The 21,418-nt window shown below is 46.0% G+C and overlaps 1 protein-coding gene across 1 annotated transcript in view; it reads right to left on the bottom strand.

The window, feature by feature from the left end:
• The window catches only part of LHX1 (LIM homeobox 1), a 49,979-nt gene that overhangs the window by 16,352 nt on the left and 12,209 nt on the right, over window positions 1-21,418 (bottom strand). Inside the window, exons 2-3 of the mRNA XM_035139753.2 lie at window positions 17,085-17,311; window positions 8,839-9,116 (exon numbers count right to left, since the gene is read on the bottom strand). Coding sequence (XP_034995644.1) covers window positions 8,839-9,116; window positions 17,085-17,311 — 505 coding nt within the window. The remainder of the gene's footprint in view (window positions 1-8,838; window positions 9,117-17,084; window positions 17,312-21,418) is intronic.

Raw genomic sequence — 21,418 nt, 5'->3', positions numbered from 1 at the left:
GGGAGGTGGTTTGGAGATAGTGGGTCATATCCAATCTAAAAAAAACCTCGCGTTTCCCCCACCAATCATTTGAATTCACAATTTCTCCCCCCCCTTCTCTCCCCCACACTCCAATTGGAACCTTCCAAGGACGCTGATTGGCTCAGGGGTGTCTTAGTAATCTGAAGTTCCGATAAAAGAGAGAGGTGTAAACAAGGAAGGGAGGTATTGACACAAAGGGATAAGGATAGCCCAGCAGCATCAGAAAAAAATTATAAATTCAGGGTAGGAAGGTAAAGAAACTAAGAAAATTTTAGCCAAAAATAAATAAATAAGCAGCTCAGGAGCACTTTCAAAAGGTAACAGAATATATCATGTAAGTCACACAATACATTTAAATACTGTAACATGGTTCCCCCTCCCCACATAAAATCCTGGAATGGTAGTTTACCTCTTATAGAGCACTCTTAACAAACTACAGTTCCCAGGATCCTTTGGGGGAAGCTATGCGCTACAAATATATGCTGAATATGCTTTAAATGTATTGTGTGGATGAGACCTGTTTTTTAAACAAAACAAAACAAAACAAACACACACACAAAACAAACAGCATTTTACCTGTCTTGTGAATCTTTCCCATGCATCTACCATGCATTTGGGGTTAGTTTGGATGACCCCTGGGTTCCCTCTCCACCATAGCTGCCAAGTTATCCCTTTTTTAAAGGGATTTTCCATTATGCTTGTGCTGAATAGGCTTCCTCGCGAGAAAAGGGAAAACTTGGCAGCTATGCTCTCCACAATTCTATGATTCTATGATACTCCAGTGGAGTACATAGCTAATTGTGACAGCAGTGCACGCATGCATACTGAGGAAGAGGGACATAATGGCTTGGCTCTGGATAGGGCAGCTTCCTTACATGAGACACAAATCATATATAACCACAACAGGTTCCTCATCCCTCCACCCCTATTATGTCTATTATACAAAATTAGACATAGGGATTTGACTACGGTACACATGAGCAGCTCAAATTGCAGCAAGGACGGTTCCCTCCGTGCATTTCAAGCCATGATTTTAGCTTGCTGCACACCTGAGAGAGGGGGCAGAGACCCAATACACGTTACCTGTGGTGTTTCCCCACACTTTCAACCCCCCACCCCACCCCCAATTCCTATTCAATGAATCTGCCTTCTTCACATGTGCAACAGGCTGTCTGAAATGTACGCAGCTTTCATTTCCAAAGCCAATGGAAAGTGGTTGGAGGGGAAATGCACGGCCAAATCACAGTACTTCTCAAAAAACTACAGGATATCTATGGGTTGTGGTGAATGTGAGTGAAAAAACGTAAAAAGAGTTTGCTGAATCAGGCCAGTGGCCCATCTAGTCCAGTGCTCTGCCCTCACAGATAGGCAGGATCCGAGCACTGCATCACTCTCCCTTGCTAGATTCAGAAGCATTACGGCCTTCAATTTGTCCAATCCTCTTTAAAGTACACCAAGCTGGTGGTCATCACTACCTCCTACAGGAGGGAGTTCCATAGTTAACTGCGTGCTGCATTTATTTTATCTGCCCTGAACCTTCCAACCTTCCATTTCCGTGGATGTCCCAAGTTCTAGTCTTAGACAAGAGGGAGAAAACTTTCCTCTATCCACTTTCTCCAAAGCATGCATCATTTTTATAAACTTCTATAACGCCCGTCCTGAATGCTGCAACCTTTCTTTTGGGGGGTGGGGGGTCACTCCATCTCCTTGATCATTTTGGTGGCCCTTTTCCTGAACTTTCCCCAACTCCACAATACCCTTTTTGAGGAGAGGCGACCAGAACCGTACGCAGTATTGCAAACCTGGCCACACCATAGGTTTGTATAATGATATTATGATGCCAAGAGTTTTGTTTTGTTTTGTTTTTCTCCCTTTGCCTGCATCACTTTGCACCCCTCCCTCTTTCTCCCTCTCCCTCTGGCACTCCCCTGCCCCCAATCACAGCCAAACCTAATTGCCTGGGTGTGGGGGGAAGTAGCAAAGCAAAAGGCAAAAGTTATGGCATAGCCCTCTCTTCTGGCTGCGCTAGCCTTCTTCAAGCAGGGAGATACATGTGCGAGAATTTTGAAAATGTGACTCTGCAGTCTTCAAGTGGAACAGTCCACTGGGTGGGGCCAGAGGTGAAAATGAGTGGAGCAACAGACTTGGCATGTTAGGCGAATTTTTCATCCATGCAAACATGGGTGTAGCCAGGATTTGGGGGTGGGTGGGACGCAAGACACCCACCTGTCATCATAACCTCCAATTGCTCAGAAAAATTGGTCAAAATCTTTCTACTTTTAGTTTAGTATTTTTATTCATTTACTGGATTATTGGGGGGGGGGGTGCTTGCCCCTGGCTATGCCCATGCATTCAAAAGTTTGAAGGGTTCGCACCTCCATGTCTTGATCTCTACCCCTCATCCAAGCAAAGAAGAGGCAGGATCCGGGTTCAAGGGCACATTCCACCCCGGAAGGAGGGTGCAAAGCCGAGCCAGTGAAGGGTGTGGGGAGGTTCCTGAGGGCCTGATAGAGAGGCATGTGGGGCCCCTGAGCCTGAGGTTCCCCACCCAGGTGTAGCACAAGCTCTGAGCTCCACCATCATTTTATCCTAGTACTGTATATATAATAATAATTTATTTTTACCCCACCCATCTGGCTGGGTTTCCCCAGCCACTCTGGGCGGCTTCCAGCAAAAGATTAAAAGTACATTAAAACATCAATCATTAAAAACTTCCCTAAACAGGGCTGCCTTCATATGTCTTCTAAACGTCAGGTAGTTGTTTATTTCTTTGACATCTGATGGGAGGGCGTTCCACAGGGCGGGTGCCACTACCGAGAAGGCCCTCAGAGCTTAACCTCAGTGTTCGGGCAGAACGGTGGGGGTGGAGACGCTCCTTCAGGTATACTGGGTAGATGGTCTACCTAAGCTCAGTACTGCCTGCTCTGACTGGCAGCAGCTCTCCAGAGTTCCAGAAGGAGGTCTCTCCCTGCCATGCATGCAGCTGCCAAAGAATTAACTGGGGACCTGTGTGCTGTGCCACTGAAATACGGTTCTCAGCACTTGCCTAACAGCTTTTGCCCATGCTCCTGTCCTGCCTCAGTCGCAGTGGAGGTGCAGTCAGCTGGCTTGTGGAATGGGAGGTTTTCAGGAGCAGAAAAAGTCTTCAGGATCTGTTAAAAAGTGGGGTGGGGTGGGGGGACGATGACACCAAGACAGTCCCAGTGAAGACTGAGCATGCTTAGTGGCTGCGGAGTGCTGATTGATTGACTGTTGTTGGGAAATTTTTGTGGAGGGGAATGAAATGGCAGTGGTTGGGATAGTGAGCAGGGGCACTCCAGGACGCAACATTTTGTCGCAGTCTCTCCCCCCCCCCCCTGGTTCATTTTACTGGCATTTATTTCTGGAAAAATTAATGTCTTTGGGGAATTCAGTCAAATGCATTCCAACCCTATTTATTTCAGCAGAGGTCAAAGCACAAACAATCAGATTGTGTCCACATTGTTTTCATAAAAAACACATGCACACAATATGTTGTGTTTTACACACACACACACATCACAGCACTCTCACATCCACCAAGAGAGTTTATATTTTAACTGATTTTACTATCACATGTTTATATTGTTGTAACCTGCCCTGGGATCTTACGGTAAACGATTGATAAGAAATCTAAATAATATGAATAACTTGCATTCGTTCATGTTCAATCACACCTAAGATTGCCAATTTTCCATTTCAGGCAGGGCTCCTGTGTAAAATAAGTAACAATAATATAGACACACGCAGAGGTATGAATTCAACAGGTGAGGCAGTGTGGTGTAGTGGTTAGAGCACCAGGCTTGGGAAACTAGGATTCAAATCCCCACTCAGCCATGAAGCTCACTGGGTGACCTTGGGCCAGTCACTGCCTCTCAGCCTAGCCTACCTCATAGGGTTGTTGTAAGGATAAAATGAGGGGGAGAACTATCTATACCACCTTGAGTTCCTTGGAGAAAATGGTGTGATATGAATGCAATAAATGCAACAAACAAAGAAACAAAAGCAGCACTGTCTCCAGGGATAACAGGAGGCCTATGATAGCCGATAGAGCACTGCAATAGAGCACTGCATCGTCACCCTTCCACAAAAACAGATCTCCCTGTGAACGCCAGCCAAGCTGATGTTAATAGCATAGCTGTGAAGAGACATTATAGGCATCTCTTCACTAGAAAGGAGTGAAGTTGTTCTGAGACTGAATCGGTTTATCAATTCCAGCAAGAGGACATCATCTTGTCCAGGCTTCCTCAACCTCAGCCCTCCAGATGTTTTGGACTACAATTCCCATCTTCCCCGACCACTGGTCCTGCTAGCTAGGGATCATGGGAGTTGTAGGCCAAAACATCTGGAGGGCCGCAGTTTGGGGATGCCTGCTCTAGAGTAAGCTCAGAAGCCCCACCCGAGGGGCTGATCAGCTCCACATCTACTTCATTTCAACTGCCTTATATTCTTGGAAGCTCCTAAAGGCGAGTAAAGGCGAGGTAGTCGTGAAAGCTTCTCTCTCTCTCTCTCTCTCTCTCTCTCTCTCTCTCTCTCTCTCTCTCTCTCTCTCTCTCTCTCATTCTTCTGACACCTCCCTGGTCCTTCTACCCACCCACCCTCTCCCCTGGTTACTACAGTGACCTCATGGTTCTCTCCCCCCCAAGCCACACCCACCTGCCCCACCCCCAGATTTCGTATGTGACATCAGGTGCAAGGCTGAAAAGACATGACTGGGTTTGGCTGCACAGTGCAGCTAATGGGGCTGGTGTGCTATGGGTCTCAATCAGCTGCTTAGTGCCATCCAAGGAGCTCCTCCCAGCATCAATCAGTTGACAGGTGCTGAGAGGAAGCCTCTGAAATCATCAGAGGCTACATGAGGTGACTGAGGGGTGGGCAACTCCTTAACTCTATACTATAGCAAGCAGTGACTAATCAGGCATTCACACTTAAAAGATATGAGAGCCAGAGGCTCTACCGCTTCCGGGCTCTCATTTGGGGCCCAATACAGGTCGGTGATTATTTATGTTAGCTAGGGATGATGGGAGTTGTAGTCCCATGCCTGCCCTAAACGACCTTGGCCCACTGTATACCTGAAGGAGCGTCTCCACCCCCATCATTCAGCCTGGACACTGAGGTCCTCCTCCGAGGGCCTTCTGGTGGTTCCCTCACTTGTGGAACGGCCTCCCATCAGATGTCAAGGAAATAAACAACTACCTGACTTTCAGAAGTCATCTGAAGGCAGCTCTGTTTAGGGAAGTTTTTAATGTTTGATGTTTTATCCTGTTTTTAATATTCTGTTGGGAGCCGCCCAGAGTGGTTGGGGAGGCCTGGCCAGATGCCTTATGAGGAACGGCTTAGGGAGCTGGGTATGTTTAGCCTGGAGAAGAGAAGGTTAAGGGGTGATATGATAGCCATGTTCAAATATATAAAAGGATGTCATATAGAGAAGGGAGAAAGGTTGTTTTCTGCTGCTCCAGAGAAGCAGACACGGAGCAATGGATTCAAACTACAAGAAAGAAGATTCCACCTAAACATTAGGAAGAAGTTCCTGACAGTAAGAGCTGTTCGGCAGTGGAATTTGCTGCCAAGGAGTGTGGTGGAGTCTCCTTCTTTGGAGGTCTTTAAGCGGAGGCTTGACAGCCATCTGTTAGGAATGCTTTGATGGTGTTTCCTGCTTGGCAGGGGGTTGGACTGGATGGCCCTTTTGGTCTCTTCCAACTCTGTGATTCTATGATTCTAGATGGGCGGTGTATAAGTAATATAAGTAATATATTATTATTATTATTATTATTATTATTATTATTATCTATTTATATCTATTCTATCTATTCTATCTATCTATTTACAGGTCCAGCATGTGATACAGGTCAGGGGTTATCAACATGGGATACATTACAACTCCCATCATCCCTTACCACTGGCCACTTTGGCTGAGACTGATGGGAATTGTTGTCCACGACATCTGGAGGCCACCCTCAGCAGTAGATCTATCACTAGAGCATTAAAAATAATGTGGGCACAGCTATTTAAAACATCAGCCTCTGCATCTTATTGCTGCGTGTGGCCCTTGAGGCCTTTTTAGGTGCTCCTCAGCAACATTTGACCCTACCTAGCCCTCACACCACCTCCCCAGAGCCAGGTAAGTGAGGTGCTTGGGCTTTAGGAAGGAGGCATGAGGGCTCTGACAGGATCCTAGAGTCCTCTTTCCTCCTTCCTAAAGCTGAGTTAGTACTTTCCCAGCTTGAGAAAGGAGATAGGAGGGGTCTAGGACCCTGACTGGGACACAGGTGGTGCTGTGGGTTAAACCACTGAGCCTAGGGCTTGCCGATCAGAAGGCCGATGGTTCAAATCCCCACAATGGGGTGAGCTCCTGTTGCTCGGTCCCAACTCCTGCCAACCTAGCAGTTCGAAAACACGTCAAAGAGTGAGAAGATAAATAGGGACCGCTACAGCGGGAAGGTAAACGGCGTTTCCGTGTGCTGCTCTGGTTCGCCAGAAGCGGCTTAGTCATGCTGGCTACATGACTTGGAAGCTGTACGCCGGCTCCCTTGGCCAATAACACGAGATGAGTGCCGCAACCCCAGAGTCGGTCACGACTGGACCTAATGGTCAGGGGTCCCGTTACCTTTAGAACCCTGACAGGTGTGTGTGTGTGTGTGTCAAAGTTTGGCCTTGCTCCCCCCCCATGTCAAAGTATTCTTGCAGCCCAACATGAAAAGTTGGACTACCCTGATTTATAACCATTTATTATATACAATAGCTTATAATCCTTGAAATTATGAACGCATACTGGTGCTGAAACAAGATTTCCAGAGCATCAGCTTATTCTGGGGCACTCATTGTTCCTCACCACCCCACAACCTTTGTCTGAAGAAAAAGTTGCTTTTAAAAGTGCCAAGACCTCTCTACTTGTGATGCTGGTGTTCAGGATTCACTATAATAGATATAATCAATTATATCTATATATATAATTTTTTAAAAAAAATATCTGAGAAATCAAAATCAGAGACGACCAACTAATTAAAAGGAAAGATGCATTCTTAATTGCCTGCATACGCCTGGCAGAATGAAAAAGTTAAAGTTGGCACCTGCTGAATCTCTACGGCCAGAGTATATTCAGTGGTGACACTGAAAGCTCGGTTTCTTGTTGTCCAATGAGCCTCGCCAACTCAAGGAGGACTGAGGCTCCTGAAGATGATCCAAATGATCCAGCTGGGATATAAGAGTTCAGGAGATCCCCAAAGGTGCCCCAGACCTAAGTTGTTCAGGACTTTGTTAATTAATACAAGGATCTTGAACCGCTTGGAAGTAGATGGGGAGCCAGGGCAGATGTTTTAACAGTGGTGTGATGAGCTGTAAATGGGCCATGTAAAATCAAGGGTACACAGGGCCATTCTGCTGTGGATTTTGAAGAATGGTGTGGAATGAAATATTGCCTCTCTCTTTTTAGTAACTATACACTTACTTATAATAATAATAATAATGTATTATTTATACCCCACCCATCTGGGTGGGTTTCCCCAGCCACTCTGTGACTCGCCCCCTGTGTAGTGATGGCCCCCAGACTTGGATGTGTTTATTTACAGTATTGATTTATTATTATACTTATAACCTACCAGCTCATAAAGCCACCAGGACACCCTAGAACAGGGTTTCCCAAACTTGGGTCTCCAACTGTTTTTTCCCGACTACAACTCCCATCAGCCCTAGCTAGCAGAACCAGTGGTCAGGGATGATGGGAATTGTAGTCCAAAAAAACACCCAGAGACCCAAGCTTGTAATTTTATAGTTCTAACAGGGTTTCCCAAAGCCATAAAAAGCAGAGCAAATAACCAACGCTGTTCCATCGTGAAGACTCTGCAGAAATTATGAAAGGAAAACAAAACAACACCCCTAACAAAAACATTTCAAAAGCTCTCCCTCCAAAATTATTCCTTTCTCTGACACGCAGTGTTCTAGATATCCAGAGGAAAGCTCAGTCAGTAGAGCATGAGACTGTCAATCTCAGGGTGGTGGGTTTGAGCCCCACGTTGCGCAAAGGAAGAAGCAAAGATCACCAGTGTCAAAGCAATGATTCTGCAACAGTAACTTTGTTGGACTGGTTCCTGTTGTTCAGATGTATAGTCTTCCAGAGCAACTACTCTCTTCCGAAATTAAAAATGGAAAGCGTAATGCTGGTGGTCAACAAAGGAGGTTTAAAGATTCTCTCAAGGCAAATCTTTAAAAAAAAATGTGGCAATTGGGAAACACTGGCCTGCGAACGCTCCAGTTGGAGGCCTCCACAGTCACTTTCGGACTCAGTGTTAAAACTGTGCTCATGGAAGAGCACAATCTTACTTGGATACGAGTGATCGCCAGAGAAGAAAAAGAGTAAGGTGTGTTTGAGCAAAGGATTCCTGCATTGCGAGGGGTGGGACTCCATGACCCCCGGGGTCCCTTCCAAGCTCTACAGTTCTTTGCTTCTGTGACCCTGTGGGCCGCATTTCCTGGTTCCCAGCCTTTTGGGAGCCAAAAGCCAATAATGGCTGAGTCCAAAGGTAGGTGGAGCAAAACCAAGCAATATTCCAGCCAGTGTCAAAAGTTTACACACACACACACACACCTCTGAGGCAATGAAGAAAGGTTATCACAGTTCACATCTCATCAGGCTATTATAGCCCAGGAGCAGAAGTACAGTCCTGAGGGCCACATGGGGACGCCTTGAAGGCCGCATTCCTCATCCTTGGCGTCCACCGCCCCAGATACCCACCCCTCCCCACTGCCCCATGCTAGGATTTTCCGCTGCCGTTCCTTGTCCCACCCATCAAACACCTGTACCTGGATAACTCGCATGTTGAGGCCAGTCTCCTGCGCCAGCTGTTCACGGATATGCCGGGTGGGCTTCGGGGTGGCGGCAAAAGCCGCTTTGAGGGTCTCCAGTTGCTTGGCCTTGATGGTGGTGCGGGGCCCTCTCCGCTTGGCCCCCAGGTTTTGGTCGTCGTTCTCGTTGCTGCCCACCTCCTTGTCCGACACGTTGGCGCTCTCCGAGTCCTTGGCATCGTCTTGGCAGGGGTCTTGGGAGTCCGGGGAGAGGCTGGGGTCGCTTCCAGTGGTGGCTGCAGTGGGAGGGAGAAGCACACACACAGAGACACACGTCCTTAGATGTCCTCCTTTTCTCAGATGCACATCCAGCTGCAACCATCTCATCTCAACCATAACTGAATAGGGTAGCTTCTCACACAGGATGGTTTGCTTGCTAAATAAGCAACGTGTAAGATAGCACCATAAATGCAGGTATTGCTCAATATGTCCTGGATGCCATGTTTCCCCCCCCCACCTCCACACCTTAAAACACTTCCCCACACTGTCAATTTGTCTCCCCCCCACACCCTTTAAAGCTATTTAAGGCGGAGCCAGTCACCACTGCATCTTGTGTCAGGGAGTTCCACGGGAAGCCTTCCTTTTGCTCGTCCTGAGTCTCTGGCTAAGCAGATTAATTCCAGGACCCCAGGTTCTAATAATGTGGGAGAAAATGAAAAAAATGTCCCACTTGTTTGTTTGTTTAGATGTATGCACAGTGATACAAATTAGGACAAGCTACCCCAGCAAGATGAATTACTTTATGCCATATTTTATTCTTTTCCCATTCATTTGCCAGATACATTCTGTGCTGTTTCCAATGGCTTTTTAGCAGTTTTTATTACATTGCGTGCATTGCCTTGAGACGCAGAGGTGGGAGGCAACAGAATAAACAAACAAATAATGTTGTGTTTATAGCCCACCCTCCAGCCATGAAGGCCCTCAGAGCAGCTTACGAAAACCAGTACAGTCATACCTCAGTTTAAGTACGCTTCGGTTTGAGTACTTTCAGTTTAAGTACTCCGCGGACCCGTCTGGAACGGATTAATCCACTTTCCATTACTTTCAATGGGGAAGTTCGCTTCAGGTTAAGTACGCTTCAGGTTAAGTACAGACTTCTGGAACCAATTGTGTACTTAAACCGAGGTACCACTATACTAAGATGGGCTCACAACATAATAATAATAATAATAATAATAATAATAATAATAATAATAATAATAATAATTTATTATTTATACCCCACCCATCTGGCTGGGTTTCCCCAGCCACTCTGGGCAGCTTCCAGCAGAATATTAAAATACAATAATCTATTAAACATTAAAATCTTCCCTAAACAGGACTGCCTTCATATGTCTTCTAAAAGTCTGGTAAAGTCTAAAAAGATGGCATATGAGGAAAAAGGAACAAGGAGGGGGGGAGGAAAAAACAAGCCAGGCACAAGTTATTGAAATTTGCTCTTCTTAAAGTTACAGCCAGTTCACAGTCCACTGGAAACTTGAATGACAGTCCATTGCAGCTGGCCGACTATAGAACACATCAATTGTATATACACTTAATGTACTTCCCACTGACTTCCTGAGGGCCAAGCTGGATGTGAGATTAAACAAATGCCTCTTTAAGCAATGTTGTTGTTTTTGTGTGTTTTTTTTAAAAAATTAAATAATAATTATACTGATCAGGGAGAGGAAGTTGAGCTGCCCTGGTCCTAAGGAAAATCCAGCCCCATTTCCTGGTTGGTGCTATCATCCTGGAGGGAAGTAAGCCATACCCATTTCCTCCTCCACATTTTCAGTAGCTAGATGTGTCCACAGACCATGTGGAATGCCAAAAAAAGAAAAACCTGACACTTGACCCAGGCTGGCTCATTTGCACATGCAGATTGCAAAGTGAAAACCATGCATGTGTGAATTGGTTCCACAGCTTATCCCCCCTCATCAAAGAGATTTAAATCAAGTCAGTCTCCTTGATTTCCAGATATTTTGGCATCCCATACACTTATTGGATTACCCTAGAGGAAAAGGTTGGTTGAATACGGCCTTCTCCCTCCTTGTGATTCCTAGCAACTGACAGTGAAGACAGAACATAGCCATTGCAGCTAGATAACCTTATCCTCCTCAAATGCCTGTAGGAAAGCCCCAAACAAGATCTGAGAGAAACAGCAATATCTGTCCAAAATACATATTCCTAATTGTACATCCCTAGAACTTTAGAACTGAGACCTGAAGCAATTTGTATCTAAGCACATTGACTTGGGCTGCAATCCTAGACATTGTTATTTAGGGAAAATATTCCAAAAGATTAGAATTTGGGGGAAATAAGTCCCAACAGGCTCTCCCCAAACCTGTATTAAAAAGTCACTTAAAAAAAAAACTCCACAAACTTACTTAATAGCAACAAAATAAGTTCCGAGTAGATTTTTGGAGTGAGATGTGTGTGCAAACACATGACAAGGAAGTAATAATAATAATTATTTATTATTTATACCCCGCCCATCTGGCTGGGTTTCCCCAGCCGCTCTGGGCGGCTTCCAACAGAAATATTAAAATACAACAATTTATTAAACATTAAAAGCTTCCCTAAACAGGGCTGCCTTCAGATGTCCTCTAAAAAGTCTGGTAGTTGTTTTTGTTTTTGACATCTGGTGGGAGGGCGTTCCACAGGGCGGGTGCCACTACCGAGAAGGCCCTCTGCCTGGTTCCCTGTAACTTGGCTTCTCGCAACGAGGGAACCGCCAGAAGGCCCTCGGAGCTTGACCTCAGTGTCCGGGCAGAACGATGGGGGTGGAGACGCTCCTTCAGAATGGAACAGATGATGGTTTGGGTTTAAAGGAAGGGAAGGCAGGGGTGGGGAAGCCGCTGTCCTCCAGATGCCATCAGCCCTAGCCAGCATGGCCAATTGTCAGGGAATGATGGGGAACTGTCCAGCTCTGTGGAACCCCCTCCTACAAGAAGGTGGATCACTGGCATTACCAACACCACGCCCTAATCAACCGAGCTGCGTTATGTATTAATGATGATAGATAGATAGTTCCATCAATAGATATTTTAAATTCTTGAGGTTTTGAATCTCGGGTGCTTAATTTTAAATTTTGTGTATTTTATACTGTGATAAGCCACTCTGAGACTTAACAGCAGGCACCCCCAAACTCGGCCCTCCAGATGTTTTGGGACTACAACTCCCATCATCCCTAGCTAACAGGACCAGTGGTCAGGGATGATGGGAATTGTAGTCCCAAAACAGCTGGAGGGCCGAGAGTTTGGGGGTGCCTGCTCAACAGGTTGAAAAGCAACCTACATTTTTTGAAACAGATGTTTTCTGGATGATCACAGATTAGCCAAATTGATGGAGGACGAGACTATCATAACTACTGGCCGTGTGTTCTCCCTCCAGTGTGGGAAGCATTATGCCTCTTAATTCCGGTTGCTGGGAATCACCCTGAGTCAGAGGGGGCTATTGTGCTCATATCCTGCTTGCAGGCTTTCCATAGGGAAAGCTGGTTGGCTGCTGTGAGAACAGGATGCTGGGCTAGATAGTCCTTTGGCCTGACCCTGCATGGATGCCCTTCAGTTCCCCACCTCTGAAGTAAGGGAAGCTTCTTCCAGCGTAAAGCACTTTTAAGGCAGCAGCCTAACCCCCATTTATTTGGGAGTAAATCCCATTGAAACACACATGGGGTGGGGGAGTTCTCTTCCAAATAAATATGTATAAATATGTAGATAGCTTGGTATTAATTATGTCTACTTCAGTGGAAGAGATTAAAGCAATTAATGTTAATGTGAGTTTTAATCTGGCTTTTTTTTTGGTCTATTGTTATTTTAACTTTGTCTTATACCATTGTTGTTAGTTTTTCTTATTGTTTTACCTTTTTTCTTATTGTTTTACCCTTCTTCTTTTTCTACAAACTGCTTTTGAGGATTTCGGAGTCTTTTTGCAATCAAGTTGTGTATAAATTTTACGAAATAAATAAAGGCTGCATTCCTAACCCCACAAAATCAAGCAAAATGAAAATAGTACCGGGGGGGGGGGGGGAGAGCTCCACTGAATTCACTAGGATCTATCTCTGAGTGTCCATGCCTAGGATGGCAGCCTACTAATGATTTTACCTGAGAGTAAAAAAACCCCCAAAAAACCAACCCATAGAACTCAGTGGGACTTACATTTGCGTAGACCCACAAAAGGTAGCACCATTAAGTATTTGTTTGCAATGGATCAATGGGATCTGGTGGTGATCTACTTGTGAGCTGGACTGAGCCCCAGGTTTCAGACAGGGAAAACACTTTCCCCCTCCCCATATTTTGTCCATAAGTGTGTGTGTGTTTTGCGGAGGGGGAGCACTGTGTTAACTATTCCTCGTGGTGCGAAATCGCAACCCTTTCTCCTTCTTCCTCTCCTTTCAACAAACCTCCACACTTTACACATGTGTGCCAGTAACACACGGGTGTGAAACCGACACACACACCTCCCCAACAAGTATGCCAGGCCAAACATTTCCTTGGACTGTGAATTTCTTCACCCACCACCTCAAAAAAGAAGAAGAAGCTGTTTCCTACAAGGTATTTGCCTGTCTATCACTCTCTCTCTCTCACTCTCTGTGAAAATGTGTTTCTCTCTGATCTTCCTGGGCTCTTAAAATGGATCTCCAGTAGTTCCAATTCACTGGTCCTCTTCCCAAAAGGGATGTAAGAAAGGAAATGACCTATAGACACCTATGGATGCTCCTCCCAGGAGTTTGCAGCTAAGTGTGGATTGCAAACTGTGCCTAGCAGACCCTGTTCTGATCTGATCTTCTCAGACCCCCAGTTTCTTTAGCGCACAAAACAGAGACTGAAAAGGAATTGGGTCCATTTCACCAGTATTTGAATAACATTGTGCAATTGGTTTTCATTTTTCGGCAGTTCGAATCCCTGTGACAGGGTGAGCTCCCATTGCTCGGTCCCAGCTCCTTCCAACCTAGCAGTTCGAAAGCACGTCAAAGTGCAAGTAGATAAATAGGTACCATTCCGGCGGGAAGGTAAATGGCCTTTCTGTGCGCTGCTCTGGTTTCGCCAGAAGCGGCTTAGTCATGCTGGCCACATGACACAACCCCAGAGTCGTTCGTGACTGGACTTCACTGTCGGGGTCATTTACCTTTTTTTTTTACATCACTTAGAAGCCTTATTTTTATGTCTGCAAGTTATTTTAAATTGTTTATAACATTGCTGTAGCCTGCCCTGGGACCTTGGGGGTGAAGGGCAATCAATCAATAATGTGACTATACTATAAAAATAAAACAATTAGTTGTCTCCAATCCTAGTCCTGCTCAGAGAAGACCTGTTGAAAATAATAAAAAAGACATGGCTACCTTGGGTCCGTTGACTTAAATTTGATTTCAAATTTGTATTCTGCTTTTCCAGCGACAGAGCTGAGCTCAAAACAGCTCGTGGTGGTATCAATAGCATTAGCCACTGGCAAAACATTGCAATCACTCTAAGCAGGTCAAAACTAAAATAGTGTAACAAGGCAAAAAGAGAGAAAACGTAACCAATTCATCAGACCATTCATACAATCCAATACAAACTCATAGTGATTCAAAAAAATGTGAAATGGGTCTTCTCTGAATAAGACTTGGGTTGGATACAATCCAATGCTATTTTAATAATACTGTACTCCAAATATTGGCCCGTGATTCTGTAATTTTCCCCCTGGTGGTGGATACTTTTATTTCCATCTGCAATCAAGTTTATAACCTACTCTCAGCTTCTTCCCCAAATGACAGAACAGTCACCTTCTGATTTTCCCTAGCTGTGAAAACTTTGAATGCACCAGAAACAAAAATGGGTGGGGTGGGGGAAGCAAATTAATTGCTCCTATCAATTAATTTAAAGACATCAAATGAGCGCTGCTGGTTGTAAGCCAAGACCCTTCTTCCAAACCCATGCCTCCATAACCCCTCCCCTGGCATGAAGGCCAACAACCCACCATTATGAATATCAGTGGCAGATATTCTGAGGAAGAGGTGGTCAATGTGGTGATCTCCAGGTGTTGCTGGATGCCAGCTCCCATCACCCTTGACCATTAGGCATGCTGGCCGGGGCTACCCCGAGTTACACTATCTCTGAATCCGGAAGCTCTGATGTTGTTAACATCATAGGAAATTTTCCGGATGCAGAGTCAGACCCCCTGGTCCATCTTGCCCAGGACCAACAGCGGCTCTCCAGACTTTCATCCGGGAGACACTCCCAGTTCTGGAGACGCCAGGAATTGAACCGGGTACCTTCTGCATGCAAAGCAGATGCTCTAACCACAGAGCTACGTCCCTTCCCCAGTTATCAAGGCTGATAGGTGTTGATAGACCTCCCCTCCTTGGTGGATTTCTCCAATTCTGTTTTAAAGTATTATAGAGTTCACGAAAGCTACGGTACAGATTCTAATGTTGCAACCTTAATCCCATTTACTTGGGAGCATAGGTGCTATCTACTAGGCCTAGGGGCCAAGGACCATTCACACACCCCCAATAAAATATTTGAGGAGCCTGCCCCCCGCCAGGTTGATGAGCATTACGTACTATTCAAATGGTGAGTATGTGTCAGGGCTTACCTGCTCTCCCCCCCCATATTTTATTAAATTGGCACCCCTGCCTGGGAGTATATCCCATTGAATTTAATGGGCCTTCCTCATAGAATCACAGAATTGTAGAGTTGAAAGGGGCCATGAGTAGGGTTGCCATATTTCAAAAAGTCGAAATCTAGACAGAAAAAAGTTGTTTCGACCAAAGTTGCTGAGCTTTCCTTGCGAAATTTTTTTTTAAGCCAACCCTGAGTTTCTAAGCTATTTTTTATGAAATTTGTCAAATTCTACACTGTTGTGTATTGAGAACATACACCACTGACATGGGCTACCATACGTCTGGGATTTCCCCGGACATTTCAGCAATTTCCATTGCTGTTTACGAGGGCTGAATGCCAACTATTACAGGGAAATTCTGGACAAGTCCAGCCCCTGCAATGCAGGAATCATTTGCCCAATGTGGAGCTCAAACCCACAACCTTGAGATTTAGATTCCCGTGCTCTATAGACTGAGTGATTCCAGCAGAATAGCTCCTCAGTAATGGTTAGAAATGCAGCCTACTAAGGCCTTCCTGTGAGATTGACAGACATCACATGGCTCTCCCCCCCACCCCCCACCGCCAGATCCGAGGAAGTAGTTTCACCCTCTGCAAAGATGCAGTTCTGAGCATCCTTAAAGGTAAAGGTAAAAGGGCCCCTGACCATCAGGTCCAGTTGTGTCCCACTCTGGGGTTGCGGTGCTCATCTCGCTCTATAGGCCGAGGGAGCCGGCGTTTGTCCGCAGACAGCTTTCGGGTCATGTGGCCAGCATGACAAAGCTGCTTCTGGCGAACCAGAGCAGTGCACGGAAACGCCGTTTACCTTCCCGCCGGAGCGGTCCCTATTTATCTACTTGCACTTTGATGTGCTTTCGAACTGCTAGGTTGGCAGGAGCTGGGACCAAGCAACGGGAGCTCACCCCATTGCAGGGATTCGAACCGCCGACCTTCTAATCGGCAAGCCTTAGGCTCTGTGGTTTAACCCAGCGTTTCTCAACCGCTGTTCCGCGGCACACTAGTGTGCCGCGAGACGCTGGCTGGTGTGCCGCGACGTGCGGCGACGAGAAGGGCGATTTGCATTGTCACGTGCCTGGCGGCCGCCAATTAACAGCACTAACCCGCTAAAAAGGAAGCCGGCCGGGTCACGACGCGGGGCGAGTGCAGCTCTCAACAGCCACCACCACGGGAGGGTGGTTTTAGACAAACTTAAAGAAGCTGGCTGGATGAGCTCAACCTGAAACTTGCTGAGCAAAGGATTGTGCTGGCAGAGAAATCAGTGGCTTGTGAAGCCTTATTACAGGAGATTGCAACCAACACAGCAATTGGCAAGTGTTTCTTACAGTCATAATTATATAGTCAATATAGGGCGGCACAGAGTTAAATTTTTTAACTTTTTTAATGGTGGTGTGCCTCGTGATTTTTTTCATGGAACAAGTGTGCCTTGGCCCCAAAAAGGTTGAGAAACACTGGTTTAACCCACAGCGCCACCTGGGTTAGCAAACCACAATTCCCAGAATTCTTTGGGGAAAGTCACATGATGTAACTGGTTGTATACAGCCCGGACAACCAGGCGTTTCAATAGTCTGATCAGTTGGATTCGGACTGCCCCCCCAACCGAAGTCCGGAGCCGCTCCTCACCTGAGTGCAAGCTGTTCTCTTTGGCAGTGCTGCTGTTGCTCAGGTAATCTTCTTTGCAGACAAACTTGTTCTCGTCGATGATATAAAGCTCCTCGCCGGTGGAGAGCTGTTTGTTACACATCATGCAGGTGAAACAGCTCAAGTGAAAGACTTTGCTCCTCGCCCTCCTGACCAGGTCGCTGGGAGAGATCCCCTGCGAGCAGCCAGCACACTTGGTCCCAAAACACCTGGATCAAAGCAAGGGGAGGGAGAGGGGGGGGGAGACACAGGCCAGAGCTCATGAAACGGACCAGAAAAGAAACCAGAACAGGGCTGCATGGTGACAAGCTGGAAGAGGGGAATAATTGGTGCCGGCTCTACCAAGAGGCAGAATGGCAGGCAGCAGAAAACAGATATTGAGGGCTGACCATGCCACCCTCCCAGAAAGGACCTTCTAGTGCAGTAGTGGCCAAACTTGGCCCACCTGCTGTTTTGAGACTACAATTCCCATCATCCCTGACCACTGGTTCTGTTAGCTAGGGATGATGGCAGTTGTAGTCCCAAAACAGCTGGAGGGCAAAGATTGGCTACCACTGTTCTATTGCAAGGACCATTGGTGGTGGGTGGTGAGGGCTTCTGGATAGGCATAGCCAGGATTTAGTGGGGGGGGGGCAGGACACCCACCTGTCATCATCCTGTGTCTCTGTCTATACTCTAGCAGATTCGGAATGAAATATTTCCACAACATTTGTTTTATATAACTTTCTTTTGACCCCAAGTGCTCAGAAAAACGTGTCAAAATTTTCTACAACTTCTACTTTTAGTTAAGCATTTTCATTTATTTGCTCTAGGGGGGCAGCTGCACACACACACCCGACTCGCCTGGTTATGCCCATTGCCTTGTGCCTCCACTGCAGAATTCTGGAGACAAAGCATCTTCTCTTTGCAAAAGAAAGATTCCCTTTCATTGACTTGCATTGGGTAAAGGAGCATAAATTCACAGGAAAAACAAGCACAGCTTTTACCCACTCCCTCTAAAATAAATCCTGGGGACTGGAATGCCCAGGGAAGAAAACCCACCCCTGTCTGTCAAAATGAAAGACCCCCGCTCCCAGTTCCACCCTCTCCTCACTCAAACTCAGGGCATTTCCCGCTTTTTTTTTTAAAAAAGAATAACGACAGAGCAGAAAGTAAAAACGAAACAATTTGTTCCCACAAGAGAGCCGCCATCTTGGATGGTTTCAAAAGAGGACAGGGGAAATTCATCAATGGCATGCATACCCTCCAACATTTCTCCAATGAAAACAGGGCGTCCCATTCCACAATGAGGATTTTTACCATTTATACCCCACACATCTTATTGGGTTGCCCCAGCAACTCTGGGCAGCTTCCAACAGATATGAAAACATAATAAAACATTAAAGATTTTTTAAAAACTTCCCCGTACAGGGTTGCCTTCAGACGGCTCAGGGGTCGGATAACTCCCAACATTTCTCCAATGAAAACAGAAACATCCTAAGGTTGAGATGCTATACATCTGGGTTTTCTCGAACATTACCAGGATTTCAATTGACGTCCCCCGGGGGTGGGGGGATTTCTGAAAGGCAGAATCCTTTGTCCTGAATCTTAGGCAAATGAATTGAAAAATCACTTTTTACTCTTTGAAACATGGCAACCCTATCCTATGGAAAAGCGGGACATTCCAGGATCTAATAATAATAGTTATTATTATTTATTACTTATGCCCCGCCCACTCTGGGCGGCTTCCAACAAAAGATTAAAAATACATTGAAACATCAATCATTAAAAACTTCCCTAAACAGGGCTGCCTTCAGATGTCTTCTAAATGTCATATAGTTGTTTATTTCTTTGACATCTGATGGGAGGGCGTTCCACAGGGTGGGCGCCACTACCAAGAAGGCCCTCTGCCTGGTTCCCTGTAACTTCGCTTCTCACAGTGAGGGAGCCGCCAGAAGGCCCTTGGTGCTGGACCTCAGTGCCTGGGCTTTTCTAAATCAGGGATGTCCCTGGAAAATAGGGACACTTGTGGACGGTCTGCAATGGGGACTAGCCACAATGGCGGCACCCCCCCCCCCCGCACTTTCGAAGACAGGAAATGGCTCTGAACGCCATTTCCTGGGGGCTGCAAGCGGGGAGAGCTGTTGTTGAATTTGGTCGGCCACTGAAAGAATAGGATGCTGGACCAGATGGGCCATTGGCCAAATCCTTAAGCTGGCTAGAACCCTGAACAGGAACACCATACTGCAGCACTTTGTTGCAGGCCCCACATCTAAGCTATATTTCCGAACAACTGTATGCTCCTTTAAAAGGATGGGGGTATTTTAGAGGTGTTTTTTTAAAGAGTTATTTCAAGACTGTTTTGGTGGGAATGAAACAAGGGTCTCCAGTGGAGAGAGAGGATATTGTGTTGGCTAATACAGTCGGCTTCTCCCGCTCCCCAACTGTGTACTTAATAGCTACTCAACAGACAGAAATTCAACAGGAGAGGCTTTTTTCTGACCCCATCATTGCCTCTCCCCGCAGGGATATGTTTCCCCAGCTAAGCTGCGGTCCGTCCTGAAGCACTGCATTACAAAAAGAAAGAAAAGACAACTGAAATTATGAAAAATAACTGAAGAAAATAGGTTCAGATAGGCTGGCTTGGGGTGAAATAGGTCAGGCCTCCTTCTAAGGGTAGCGTCATACCTCGGTTTAAGTACGCTTCAGTTTAAGTACTCTGTGGACCGTCTGGAACGGATTAATCCACTTTCCATTACTTTCAATGGGAAAGTTCGCTTCAGGTTAAGTACGCTTCAGGTTAAGTATAGACTTCCAGAACCAATTGTGTACTTAAACCAAGGTACCACTGAGAGTCCCATGGACTGCAAGAAGATCAAATCTATCCATTCTGAAGGAAATCAGCCCTGAGTGCTCACTGGAAGGACAGATCGTGAAGCTGAGGCTCCAATACTTTGGCCACCTCATGAGAAGAGAAGACTCCCTGGAAAAGACCCTGATGTTGGGAAAGATTGAGGGCACAAGGAGAAGGGGACGACAGAGGACGAGATGGTTGGACAATGTTCTCGAACTACGAACATGAGTTTGACCAAACTGTGGGAGGCAGTGCAAGACAGGAGTGCCTGGCGTGCTCTGGTCCATGGGGTCACAAAGAGTCGGACATGACTAAACGACTAAACAACAACAACACCACTGTATTTGGTAACCTGGATGAATAACAAACAACATGAATGGCAAAGCAAATTGCTCTTTTTGGTGTGGCCTAGGCTCTAATCCTAGTTTTTCAAGGCTTTGCATGCAGAAGGTCTCAGTTTCAGTCTCTGGCACCTCCAGATCAGGGTAGGAGAGACGCCCTGCCTGAAACCCTGGAGAGCTGCTGCCAGTCAGTGTTGACAACACTGAGCTAAATGATCCAATGGTTTGACTGGGTAGAAGGTCATTTTTAAGGTTCCTGCTTTATTGGCTTTTCAACAGACCCTGGACACTATTATTATTATTATTATTATTATTATTATTATTATTATTATTAAAATTGCTTTTTAATCCGAGGTTCCAAATATCTTTGTTTTAACTGCTGCTGTTCTCATGTCAGAATGTAGTAACTCTTTCAGCGTGGTTCTGTTTCGATCAAGTATTTTAGCATTTCAGTGTAAATTTGTGAAATACCGGGTAAACGTTTGAAACAAACAGATCCATGTTGTGCAGAAAGTGTATATCGTGGGAGGGAAGCTGCAAATACTTCTACCGCTAATAACAATTAATTTATTTAGGGACCCAGGTGGCACTGTGGGCTAAACCACTGAGCCTAGGGCTTGCTGATCAGAAGGTCGGCGGTTCGAATCCCTGTGACGGGGTGAGCTCCCGTTGCTTGGTCCCAGCTCCTGCCAACCTAGCAGTTCGAAAGCACGTCAAAATGCAAGTAGATAAATAGGGACCGCTACAGCGGGAAGGTAAACGGCGTTTCCATGTGCTGCTCTGGTTCGCCAGAAGCGGCTTTGTCATGCTGGCCACATGACCTGGAAGCTGTACGCCGGCTCCCTCGGCCAATAATGCGAGATGAGCACGCAACCCCAGAGTCGGTCACGACTGGACCTAATGGTCAGGGGTCCCTTTACCTTTACCTTATATGACAACAGGGCTTCCAAGCACTTTACAACTGTAAAACCAACGACACCATTAAAATATGCAATGGCAGTTCCAATGGGGCATTTAAGCACCCCCAGTTAAAATACGCAGTAAGACAAACCATTCGAAAGCATAGCAATTAAAAGCAATTAAAAAGGATAAAGCTCAGTTCAGGGGGTTGCTTATCTCTTGATGCCAAAATAGGCTGCTGA

Source organism: Zootoca vivipara, chromosome 15 (genome assembly GCF_963506605.1).
Source record: "Zootoca vivipara chromosome 15, rZooViv1.1, whole genome shotgun sequence".
NCBI lineage: Eukaryota > Metazoa > Chordata > Lepidosauria > Squamata > Lacertidae > Zootoca > Zootoca vivipara.
Note: the sequence above shows the minus strand (reverse complement) of the source record. Positions and strands in the feature narration are given on the sequence as shown.